Source organism: Apaloderma vittatum, unplaced genomic scaffold (assembly GCF_000703405.1).
Source record: "Apaloderma vittatum isolate BGI_N311 unplaced genomic scaffold, ASM70340v1 scaffold16435, whole genome shotgun sequence".
Classification (NCBI taxonomy): Eukaryota; Metazoa; Chordata; class Aves; order Trogoniformes; family Trogonidae; genus Apaloderma; species Apaloderma vittatum.
Window position 1 is genome coordinate 36,951 of NW_009715688.1, and position 13,251 is coordinate 50,201.

General features: G+C 39.5%; 1 protein-coding gene across 1 annotated transcript in view; it reads right to left on the reverse strand.

The window, feature by feature from the left end:
* Positions 1-13,251, reverse strand: part of FRY (furry homolog (Drosophila)) — a gene marked incomplete at its 3' end in the record, with an annotated part of 113,952 nt that overhangs the window by 36,580 nt on the left and 64,121 nt on the right. The window contains exons 34-38 of the mRNA XM_009869257.1: positions 10,877-11,045; positions 10,042-10,132; positions 8,386-8,468; positions 4,362-4,512; positions 3,696-3,799 (exon numbers count right to left, since the gene is read on the reverse strand). Coding sequence (XP_009867559.1) covers positions 3,696-3,799; positions 4,362-4,512; positions 8,386-8,468; positions 10,042-10,132; positions 10,877-11,045 — 598 coding nt within the window. The remainder of the gene's footprint in view (positions 1-3,695; positions 3,800-4,361; positions 4,513-8,385; positions 8,469-10,041; positions 10,133-10,876; positions 11,046-13,251) is intronic.

A 13,251-nucleotide genomic window follows, 5' to 3' on the forward strand; every position in this document is an offset into this window, starting at 1 on the left:
GTCCTGACTGATAAAATCCCTAGCTCAAGGTGCAGAGCTGAAACCTAAGGTCTAGCATTGAAAGACTCTGACCCTGTTAACACTACTGCTCTTTGTAAGATTTTAACGCAACCTGCAAAATTCACAAACTAAAAATATAAAGGAAACAGATGTTTGTTAAATAAATTGCACTCTGTGGCAGTCACCTATTTTTGATTCTGTTTCAGTATCTTCCAGGATATTTAAAAACACTTTCTTCAGATTAGGGGCAGTTTCAGTGCTCTAAAACTCAATTGTTTTCTTCTTCATGTCCTCTCTTCTCAGGACATATTCTTCTGTAAAAAGCAGTTCCTTCATTACGTTAAGTGGCAGGAGCCAAAAGGTCTTTCAAGTCAGATGTTTTCCAACATACTCCAGTCATGCTGGTTCTTCTCTGGCCTGCAAAAATGAGTCTGCACAATGTGTCTCTGGCTCTTATGGGCAGGTCTTTGGAGGTCCTGTGATCCTTGGTCTTACTCCTCTCCCCATAGCCTCCTCCAAAAGAACATGGCCAACCTGTTCACCTCTTTTTCAGCTTCTTCAGGCTTCTGCTCCTATTCTCCTTTCTCCACTTTCCTCCACCTGCTAGAAGATAATGAACCCATCCTACCCTGTTCTAAAAACATTGAAAAGCATAAAAAAAGTTCTTTTAGTTGAAAATAGATGTCACATTGGCAGCACTTGTAACTGAAATCCAGTGAAACCCTAGGGTTGTATGGAAGCATTGACATAGATATGCTAATGATGAATTGAGGACAGTTTAGTCCTTGTGCTTGTCCAGTGCTGGGCCCTTCTTTAACCTGGAGGAGTTTCTGAAAGGGTAAACTTGTGTGACATGGACAAATTTTCATGGTAAAGGAGTGTAGTTGCTCAACTCATTTCACACCGGTTGCAAAAGAGTTTTTAAAAAGCAGTGATTTTCATGTACTACTGAGATAGTTCACAAGAGTCTGCCTCTCTAATTCACTATCAGTACTACAAACCATCTAATAGCCTATTAAACACATACAGTATAAAATTCTTTGACTTTAGTATTTTCTCACTTCTTCCAACAAACGGAACAATACAGGCTGTCCAGCCAGCCATCATATCAGTGTCCAGTTACCTTCTCTGTCAGATGCATCTGCCTGCTCACATTCCAACAGGGCAGAAACACTGCTCTGGTGAGACTTCACCTGGAGCACTGCGCCCAGCTCTGGAGCCCTCAACACAAGAAGGACACAGACCTGTTGGAATGGGTCCAGAGGAGGCCACAAAAAGGATCAAAGGGCTGGAGCACCTCTCCCATGAAGACAGGCTGAGAGAGTTTGGGCTGTTCAGCCTGGAGAACAGAAGGCTCCGGGGAGACCTTATAGTGGCCTCCCAGTACCTGAAGGGGCACTGCAGGAAAGCTGGGGAGGGACTGCTTACAAGGGCATTTAGCAACAGGACAAGGGGTAAGGGTTTTAAACTAGAGCAGGGTAGACTTAGACTAGATGTTAGGAAGAAGTTCTTTACCCTGAGGGTGATGAAATACTGGCACAGGTTGCCCAGAGAGGTAGTGGAGGCCCCATCCCTGGAGGCATTCAAGGTCAGGCTTGAAGGGGCTCTGAGCAACCAGATCTAGCTGAAGATGACCTTTAAAGGTCCCTTCCAGCCCAATACATTCTATGATTCTACAATTCTATTTTTTTCTCAAACACATTCATACCTTTGTCTGATATGCATAGCATAACTTCCTTACACTATCACAACAGAGCTCAACTACAAAACACAAAAAAAATTTTCCACAGGAGGTATAACAACTCTAGAGCAACTGAACTTGAAGCCTGGAACCTGTGATCTTATTTCAGTTATCCCTAAACCAGTTATATCTAGTTACATTTAACTTTAATTTCACCTTTAAGAATTAAGAGTTCTTAATGAAAGGGCTGTCCCAAATGTTATGCATAAATTTCTATTTATTTCTAATGAAATACTGTAATGCTGAAACATTAGTGCATGAACAAATCAGTAAAGATACTTCTACAATGGACTACTAATACCATAACTCTGTTTCTGAATATGTTTATTTGCATGGCTCCCTGATGGCTCCCGAAAGCTGACAACTGAGGTGGACATGCTGCTGCATACTACTCCTGCCTTAAGTTAATCATTTATTCTTGTGCGAATTTCTAACTGTAAGCACCAGTTTTCTCATACTTGTTATAAATCATACGAAAGACATTGTTTGATCACTCGATGGCAACTGATTTGATTCATACACTTATCCAGTTCTCTTTCAACTCCCTCTTACACTTAGAAAGTTCATAGCACTATGAAAAGGAAGCAAAAAAATTGTCACGGGCCACAAAATAGATTTAACTTTTAAGTGAAGAATATATGTGAAGTGTTGTAGTGAAACTGACCCTGAAGTCCCATCCAACACGGTCCGCGCTGTTATTCTTTCGTTTCATTACAAGTTTGTTGAAATCAATATACTAATACACAAAACTTTTTCAAAACCCTATTTCATAAAAAAAAAAAATCAAACAGAACAACTGACAATAGAGTAGCAGAAAAGGAGAATGAGTTATCGTCTTCAACTATACACTGCTGCATATCACATATATTCTACTACTGTACTGTACCCTCCTAATTTAATCTTTTTTTCCCTCTTAACAACATGACTCTTCCCAGATTGGCAGTGAATAGACTTAGTGGTAACTATGGTGACTGAATGAGAAGTGGACTGTGATCTCTAGTTATAATAAATTCATTTCACAAGTGTTTCACTGTGTTTATTTGTGAAAACTATTATTCATCAACCATCACATTTAGGGAATAGCTTTATAATGCTAAATAATCTTGTGTGTTAAAAAATTAGGCCACTCACTTTTTACAATGTTAAGTAGCAGGATAAGGAAGGTGTCTCACTTGAGTTGAACTGTGTTAAGGTTAAGAACACACACAGCAGTAGGAAAAAACAGTGCCTCTGTGCTCAGGTATGTAAGGGAAGCCACTGATGATAAAGCATTCCATTAGCAGTGAAATTAATGAAGCTTGCTTTCCAGTGGTCTGTGTCCTACCTTCACTATCCCTGCAGCACAGTAATCTTGTCTCTCTTACACAATATTTTTGCAAAGGTAAGAGACAACACTGCTGTGTGTCACCCAGGTGTAAGGCATGTGCTGTGCTGACTGCCCAGCTGCCCATCACAAACTAGACTGTACAGAGGCTGAGTTTGGTTTGCCACTCTCATGATGGAGAGGGTATGGGGGTTTTAGAGATATTTTAGGAAGACAGTCATCTTCAAATTTCTACTCACCTGTCATATTTGGGTGAAATCGGCCAAAATATTCAAAAGTTTCAAAGTACTGAGACTAATTCACAGACTGTACTTGCCTCAGGCTTCTTTTTTTTAGGAAATCGTAATTAAAAACTTGTAAAAAACACAACTCTACAGTTGAACTAGGTGTTAGGAAGAAATTCTTTACTGTGAGGATGGTGAGACACTGCAATAGGTTTCCCAAAGAAGGTGTGGAAGCCCCCTCCCTGGAAGTGTTCAAGGCCAGGTTGGATGTGGCTTTGAGCAACCTGGTCTAGTGGAAGGCATCCCTGTCCATGGCAGAGGTGTTGGAACTAGATTATGTTAAAGGTCCCATCCAACTCAAACCATTCTATGATTTACACTTTATTTCTTGTTCTGTGGATCTTACCTAAAAAGAGAGCATGTAGCAATAAAGGGAGGTGAAGGGCCCAATCTTCTCTCACACTGTGATCCACTACCATCTCAGTCATGAAGATGACAGCAATATTGCACCTGGAAATTAAATCACAGTTATCTGCTCAAATCCTCCTGGAGGTCAGAAAACAGTTACACGATGGCTTTTTCTGAATAAATAAACAATTTCTAAACTTTCAATTTTCTTGCATTTTTTCTCAATATGATTAATGTTGAAGCACCTCAGTTACAGCACTAAATAAATAAAATAAAGCTATTTCTGTCAATACAAAAATGTATGTAAAAGAGGAAGTTCAGAATATGCATAGCCTAGTTAGAATAAAAGATCAAGTGGGGAAAAAGTGCTATGAACAACAGCCAGAGAGGCTTGGGAAAGAGAAATTTTCTTTTTCTTTTTCAGTTGTTTCTTCAGTCTGATTCTTATCAGAAAGTGATGTCCTACACTGCGAATGATCTTTCTGGTAGACATCTTGTAGAATTGCAAGCCTTCACTACATGTTGATTTCAGCACTGGAAATCAGCAGACATTGAAGATACGATTTTCAGATGTTCTGAGTGGCAGGACAGTTGGATTGATGTTGCTCAACTAGTAAGAGGAAACATCTCATTGTGTGAAATGTCAGCAGGAGAAACTGCTCACCTATGAAGAGGTCCCCGGGGTGTGATGGTTTCTGGGAGATAGTCCACAAGTGGTGCCCAGCATCCTCCATTGTAAGGCATGGGCAGGGGATGTGGTTGTTTGGTTTCAACAATATTCAATAACCAGCTTGTATATGGAGAAATAGGATCATCTGCATGGAAAAGCATTAAAACAGAGTACATAAAACCCAATCTGGTTACCCATTTTGGAGAAAATAAAATGGAGTTTATGGTAACGTATAAGCCCAGCTGTCTGGAATAATGTGATAAGACAACATGAGGTTTGTAAATTCCTGTGTTCAGTAACAAGTGATGCATTTTTAATCCCTCTTTCATGCTGCTGGAAATCAAACGGATTCCAGGCAGACAGCACTGAATGGTAGGAGCTGCAGCTGAATCCCTGCTGGCACTTAGTAGCTTTGGATCCAGATCACAAAACACCAAGCAACACACTTTCTCTTCAAAAATGAGAGGAAAGTTCAGCCAATGAAGCTGCTGTCAGGAGCCATCTGCCACAAGAAGACACGTACCAGTGACACATTCTTGCAACTTCTCACCAGTGCCCTGCTGAGAAATGCTTCGAAGGCACAAGTTCAATGTTCTGGATTAGGAAGGAGGCATACAGAATGCAAAAAACATCTTCTGGGTAATTTTCTTTCAATAGGGATGAATTATCTCTTGAATTTCTCAAAGATAAATTTAACTTTGCTTCAATATGACAGCTGTTGTATGTTAATGAGCAGTAGTTTTTTTCTCTTCCACCTGTTCATCTGCAATGATGTGGGTCAAGTAACTTATTTTCACCACTTTCTGGCTTTTCTCCACTGCAACAGCTTTTTTCATCTCTCTTGTATTCCATTCCCTCTCATTCTTCCCAATTTACCCATTGGTCAGTTTTTCCTTCCCAGGTCTGTCTGGCAATCTGTGATACATAGATTTCCAGATAAGGAAAATATCTTTAGCAGGCCTGTTTTTACCATATATCCAGACAGTTGCCCTTTGTGGATTTTTAATGAGAACATTATTTTTTTCTCTGATCTTTTGTTACACTTTTGCATTTAAATAAGTGAAACTCTGGGCACTTTCCTTTTATTTTAGCAGCCCATATCTGCTCCTTGTCAGCTTTACCACAGGAAAGAAAACCATTTTGATGCCTACATAGTATCAGAGCTATCTTTTCCTAAGGCACAACACTTCCTGGGTTTTACAAAATGTCTTCAGGTTTTCAGATCTTTAGGAGCCCTTCAATGCAGTAGCTGCTGCTCCAATTACTACGAAAATGCTAACTTTATCATTTTCATTCTTCAATGTTAATTTTCCATGGAGCACTTTTAGAACTTTATGATTTAGACCTCTACTCATTACTCTTATCCTCTGGAGAATGATTTATTAGTTACAGATAAAAAATAAACTGATCTAATAATGTAGAAAAGTATATCACATATTCATCTTCTAAGGATTAACCAGATAACATTTGCCAGATGCTTTTCACATAAAAAGCACTGCACAGTCACTATTTATTACTTCCAATTTTAGCTCAATCGGTTGAGCGTGGTGCTGATAACACTAAGGTCGCAGGTTCGATCCCCGTTCAGTCCCCATGTATTGCCTGATCTAGTTGAGAGGCGTCCCTGCCCATGACAGGGAGGTTGGATTAAATGATCTCTAAGGTCCCTTCCAGCCTAGGCCATTCTACGACTATGAATTTAAACAGTGTTTCACATAAACCTGTTTCATGAAGTCCACACTAAGACCTAGCTCCTCACTCATGTTTTCACAGGTTTATATGCACAGGTGTACAAGCAGATTGAGGAAAAAGAAGATGCACTTTGCACCTGAACATACAATTTTTGCTTGACCAAAGAGTTTCTGTGCTGTGAAGTTGTCTTCCCTATTTACATCCTCAGGAATACACGTATGCTCAAGTAGAATGGAGAGAAGAGAGAAGCCGACCAAGCCCTTTGCAGCCTGGGCTGCCTGCCAGTGGGAATAAGTTGCACTTTCTTCATTGAGGTTGCATTATTTATCTTGTAGAATGTCAAATGCTATAAGAATTACTCTTTCTTTCTAGAGTCCTATATAAATGTCAGTAGCTAAGTAAAATGTATTTTATTCTAGATCTATGTCCTATATTTGCAGAAGGAACTCCTGTGAGAAGCAAACCTTGCATAAATATTCACAGTACTACAAAGCTTGCAGGTACAGGCAGGAAAAAACATTTGGGCACTCACTTGAGGAGACAGTACAAAAGAGCAAAGAAAATGTCAGTATTTTTTAACCTTTTATTACTCTAAGCTCTTGTCAAAACCAGCTGCTAGTGAAGAATGTTCAGATAATATAAACATTGTTCTGTTTTGAAAGATTATTCATGCAGATCAGATTAGCACTGATGCTCCAATTAACATCTGTTAAAGAATTTTTAGTAGCTATAGCACTAGAAACCCATAAGAAAAACGAGACAAGTGTACTAAATTCCATTGAGTCTAATGTTTCACACTTTTTTGTGCATTTAAATACTGCAATATGTATATATAGAATATTTTATAAATATTGTGCTTTGCAATTATGCAAAATAGTTGTTGATACAGACTAAATTATTCTGTCATATTGTATTTGACAGTGTTTCCATATTTTGCAGAAGAGTATTGCCAGAAAATTATTTGGATTAAAGAATATATAAAATCTTTACCTTTTTATGTCAAAGTACTGTCCCAAGACTCTGTCTGTAGCACCAAGACACAATGGCCTCTATACTAGTTAGCCTGGCTTTGTTAAGCCAAAGATGAAAGTCAATAAAAGGGACTGGTCTCTTAACATTTGCTTAGGGCCTAAATCAAAATCTGCTTCCCTACAATTCACTCCAGAAACGAAGCCAAACTGTACAACTCCCAAAATTTACACTGTCATTCAAGAGTTGACAGAAATAGCTAGGTTTTCTTTGGAAACTCTGCTGAGCATCAAGTGTCCATTTATGGTCTGTTTAGCAGAAATACATAAAGAAAAACACGTGTGCTCAGGAGCCCCGTCTCACTCTCCTCTCTAATATAGATTTGCACAGTGCAGCCAGAAACTCATGGCAAGCAGCAAAGAAAAGCTAAAGAGGAGATAAGACCTCATTTTTTGGGAACTCCTGTATCTCTTCTTTGTGCTTTGTTCCACAAGAACATAAGAAAAAACTTTTGTTCCACATTCTGTGGTTCTGTGCTCATATACCAGCACTTGCTTTGGAGGGAAATACTGGCAAAAGGGACAATTCAAAATACTTGCTGTAATGCTCTTGGAAGTCTTTTGCCTTGCCATGTATGAAAGGTTCACAGAATCACAGAATGTTGGGAGTTGGAAGGGACCTCTAGAGATCACCTAGTCCAACCCCCCTGCCAGAGCAGGATCCCTTAGGGCAGCCACACAGGAACGCATCCCGGCGGGTTTTGAAAGTGTCCAGAGAAGGAGACTCCACAACCTCCCTGGGCAGCCTGTGCCAGGGCTCCATCACCCTCACAGTGAAAAAGTTTTTCCTCATGTTTTTGTGAAACCTCTTGTGCTCCAGCTTGCACTCTTCGCCCCTTGGACATCACCGAGAAGAGCCTGGCTCTGTCCTCCTGACACTCATCCTTGACATATTTATAAACATTAATGAGGTCACTTCTCAGTCTCCTCTAAGCTAAAGAGACCCAGCTCCTTCAGCCTTTTCTCATAAGGGAGATGTTGCACTCCCTTCATCACCTTTGTGGCTCTGCACTGGACTCTTCAAGCAGTTCCCTGTTCAAGGTTTTACTTCCTGAAGGATCCTCTCCTGCTGCCTCCTGTGAAATTCCCTGGTCTTTAAATAGGTTTGCCTGAGCCCAGGTTAAACAAAGGAGATTAATTAGATGAGGTATGAAGGTAAAATAAGGACACTGTCAATAAGGTGATGCTAAACTACTGTTTACACAGAACTTAAACAAAGAGCCTCCACCAATCATAAGAATGTTTCCCTCTCCCATGGAAACACGAGAAACTTAATGAAATTGAAAAATAGTACTTACTTTTGTCATCATCATAAGATCCTCCGGAGCTATTACTATACCTTGATTCTAGTCGGGTATGTGCTCTGATTACATTACTGAACCTTCAAATACAAGAAAAATATTCATTAAAATTACAGACTGACATCTAATATCTGAACTATATGCTTCCTTTACAAAAAAACCCCATTTCCTTAAGCATGCATATTTATATAGAAGTAGAGAGTAATGTGAATGTAATGGTTTCTTTCCACAAAAGATTTTTGCAGCCAGTTTCTGAGTTATAACAGTGTGCTCCTGTGTCACAAGCTTTTAAAATTTAGCAGAGGGAAAATTCTCATGCTGCAAATGTGTGATTTTCTTGGAGCAAGAAACTGTGCTAAGGCTGAACTGAGATACAAACTGTCCACGGCCAGTATTTTGTCATAGACCATGGTCATGGCTAAAACTCTGGAAACCTGCTAAAGCAGTAATTGACTGAATAGTCCAAAGCCAAGCCTGCACAGGTATCAAGCAGCAAAAGCTGCAGCACATCACCCTTCAATAGGAAAATCCAGCAACTGCCAGAGCAGACCTAGCAGAGGAGTTAAGGGATACGAGGGCCAGAACAAACTGTTCACAGTTGCCCTTAAATCTGCCACAGATCACGATCAGTTCTTTTACTGGTGATGTCCTTTGGCCTCCTCCATCTCCTTGCGCTGACAGTGTAACTAGGCTTGAAGTGGAGTGAGAGAAGCCATACTGGAGGCTCACACACTAGTGATGATGAAAAAATATCATTGCTTCTGCAAAGCTAGGAAATTACTTACAAATAACCACACTAAAACAACCACATCAAACAAAACAAGATTGAAGGTTCTCTATGCAACATTCAATTCCATTTCTTACTAACGTGCATAATTATTATTGCAGAGTATTCAATTATACATTGACATATTATACTGTTTCCAAAGTATGTCTGTCTTATAAGGGCAAGATAAACTTATTGCGGAGGTGCCAAAAAGGCATCACAAGCCATTTTAATGCTGCCATTTGCTGTTCTTCTAGTATCTCATTCTCCTGTATTTTAATAAATTCCCTAAATAAATGTGTACAAACTGACAATTACTGACATATTTACCTGGCATAAAAAAAGATAAAAGGAGAATTAAGTAAAATAATATGAAGATGAATTCTACTCTGTATGAAACAAATGGAGAATACAGGTCACGGAAATTATTTGATAGCAGGGTATTGTACATCATATTTCACCAACATAAAAGCATAGTTATCTTCTGTTTACCTTTGTATAAATATGACATACAGGTGTGATCAAATCTGATTTTTCCTAAAGATTTTAGTAGTCGTTATTTGGTATACACTCTTGATTTCCTTTCTCCTTTGTGGATAATTCCTATGAGACCATGATCTACTTAGCACAATTAATTCAATGTAGGTTTAACAGATGTTCCTCTGCAATCTACTATTAAACAGTCAGGAACCAGAAACATGTGAATAGCTTTTTTTAAAAAACTTCTACATACGCTCATTTTAAAATGGTCTTCCTGTGATAGCGCCACTTAAAATCAGTCTGAGTGCCAGAGTTCCTCACAAAACAATGCAGAACTTCGGCCAACGTCTCACTCTTAGCCTAGGAAAACACACGCATTTTGGAGAAAAAAACAACAAACCACAAACCTTTCATCAGTCTCTTTCACCATTCTGTTCTCCTCAACATCAGGAAAACTGTCTTGGCCAGCTACAACAGTGTTACTGCTAGAGGTGGTTCCTGTATATGAGATGTCAATAAAAACACCTGTTAGATGCAGCAGACAATAATTGCAAAGCAATAAAAGCCCATAACTTAATTTCTTTTTGCAGCCACAGTCAAAGCAATCTGCCTGCAAGTACTTCCTCATATGAATGAACAGCTACCTCTACAAACCAGGACCTGCCTGCATGGCTGAATGGTGTAAAGTTTACATGCTTCGAGGGTTAGATTAACATAAGGATGCTCATCCAATCCTTAAACTAAGCTCCTTCTCAGGCAACATAACCTATTGTTTTTCAAGATTTTGGCAAAATATCAACAAGATTAAATTTGTGATTGGTGTCTCCTAACTAATTTCGATTACTGCATCTTGGCAATAGCCTTAGGGCTTGGAAAACAGAACTGCCACACACTTGAGGCTTTCAGTTTTCAGGAAACTGCTGGTTTTGGTGTACCTGCTGTAATCACATCATTGATGATGACTTCTTGTTCTGAGAAACTAGTAGTAGAAGAACCACCTCATATCAGTTCTGAACAGCACCAAATATTGGTAATATGCCATTAAAACAGTTGAAAGAATTAACCATATACAACATCAGGAATCAAAAAGAACCGTAATTTAGATGTGCAGCAAGGCCCTGAAACTTGCACTTTATGTATAGACAGATCTGAATGGCTGTCAAACCAAGAGATTGTTTCTTCAAAGAGATGAAGACTCAAAAGAGCAGGAGAGCATAACTGAAAAGTATATTTAGGTCATACCAGAAGCTGCAGCTGAGGCTTTGTTACTGGCAGCGAAACGGTAAAATGGAGGATTATCGCAATGCTGGACTATTGGGTTCACTGGGTCAGTTTGCTGCAGCTCGAAAAGAAGCTCTTCCATTGTCTGAATAGTGTTATTGCGACATAGATATATTGCAACCTTTTTGATCTAGAGAAGAAAATAACAATTATCAAACTCTCTCCAAAACGAATTTCTGAAGAAATCAGTGCATGTTATACTGCGTTACTGAAAAGATTCAGAATGTAAATGTTACTCCTGGACAGACACAACAGTCACAGAACTGCATTCACCTCATTCATACAGAAATAAAAAAGCTCACTTTGATATCATTTTTTGAGCAGAGTGAATCTCTGATCTAATCACCCCAAGCTTTTGCTTACCATCCACAAATGAGCTGTTTCGTTATATAACTGTGTAACATACATACACAAATCCCACCCAATTTTGTACCTATCATTTAAAGATACCAGCATTAACTCTGATCACATTCAGAGATTTATAGCCTGAGTACTGAATTTCCACTGAAGATGACTTACTCTCCTGAATGGAGCAAACATTATCTAGAAAGCTAGATCCATCCAAAACTTCATGCCTATATTTTCTGATATGGTTGATGTGAAAGAGTCACAAAGAACATGAGGCTCTGAGTAGCTACTTATATTTGTAATCAAAGAAATAGCACATCCAAGAAAGGCAGAGCAATCAGGTATACAGACTTCATGCATCCTGATTTGAAAAATCTGACATTATAATTTATAGAAGCTCTGTGAATTTCCATAAATCTTTTAACAGGACCTCAAACCTTATTGTATGCACCACAGAAATTAGGACTGCTGAGATACTCATCAAATTTGACTGAATTATTGAAGAAAAACACAAACTGAGGTCTATTAAAAGCAGAAACTCTCTCTGGATCAAAAACATTTGTTTCACAAGCTGCTGGAGCTGGGAGACCGCATGAGGAAGCATCCCTCTGTGCTTGCCTTGTTTTTAAACAGATGCCTGCAGTGGAGCTGATACTCGACTGACCTGCATTTTGGCCTCACCAAGTACTGCTGTTCTTATAATTCCACCAAAATCACTTCCTGACTGGTTCTCTATTTTTTCTTTCCTTTCCTTTTGCTTAAAGTAGTGAAAAGTTTCTTTTACTCTACTGTCCTAAAAATTTTTCAGATACAAATCCACCTTCTTTCCAAGGCTCATTGCTAGTTGGGCTCACAGTGCCACTTCCAGCTTCTTTCACCCCAGACAGGGCTTCTTCCTTACACTAAATCTTTGCTGAAGAGGTTTCTGAACTCATTAAATACTCTAAGAAATCTTTCAGTACCTATGTGAAAGAAAGAACAGCTCAGCAATTTGCACTGAGGCACTTGGAAATAATGCTTAAAGAAAACATAAAGAGATAAAGCAACGAATTTAGCTGACTGAAAAAAAAAAAAGAAAGAGAAAGTCAGGCATGTTTTTCGCTTGGATCCACACTGGCAGAACAGATGGCTGAAGGCATGAAGCAGCTGGTGACTGCCTTGGGGCACAGAGGGCTCCAAAAGGAGATGGGTAAGCTGGCAACTTTGGAACTCTGTGGTCTTTCGAGCCCAGGTGAGCTGGAACAGTGCTGATAAGCTGTTTGAATTATCTTTATTTGCTAAAGCGTGTGTGTTATCTACATGATAATGAAGATACATGTTTATGGTATCAGCATAATTGTGTAGTGTAGTTAGTCTTGTGTAGTTAGTCATCATTCCTTATCTGTAAACTTCAGGGTATTGTCAAAACACTGAGCAGATGTGTGTGATAAGCCTGGTGTCTTTTCCTACTCCAGACAAAGCTATCAGTTAGGGGGTGAGTCATAAGCACAGTCAAGCCTCCTACAGAAGCTGAACACTTTTTCAGATTTTGCAAAATCTGAGATTCAGACTTTTAACTTGACATTGCAAAACAAACTAACAGGGTGGCAGAAAACACAGGAACCTTGTCAGCTGCCACCACCAACGAAGACCTGATTGTTTTGTTAACAGCCAGTGGAAGTCTGGGAGGTAGAGAAGTCCCACAGGCAAAACAGCAGATGCTGAGCAGATGAAGATGGAGATGCCAAAACTGCTCTGTGGAGTAAGAGGACTGTACTGTCCTGGAGAAAGACCCGTGAGAGGCTGTGAAAGAAACTGAAGAGAGAAGTGCTGTGGGTAGGAAGGGGGGTTGAGGCAGGCTGCTCAGAGCTGTGGGATGGCAACAGTTTTGGAAAAAGGATGTATTGAAAGCACTGGGCTGGCAAGTATCTGGATAGGTGGATGACGTATGCCCTCCTGGGCAAGAGAACACACGTTTATCAGGAATTTCCACTCAGGCTATAGATTTA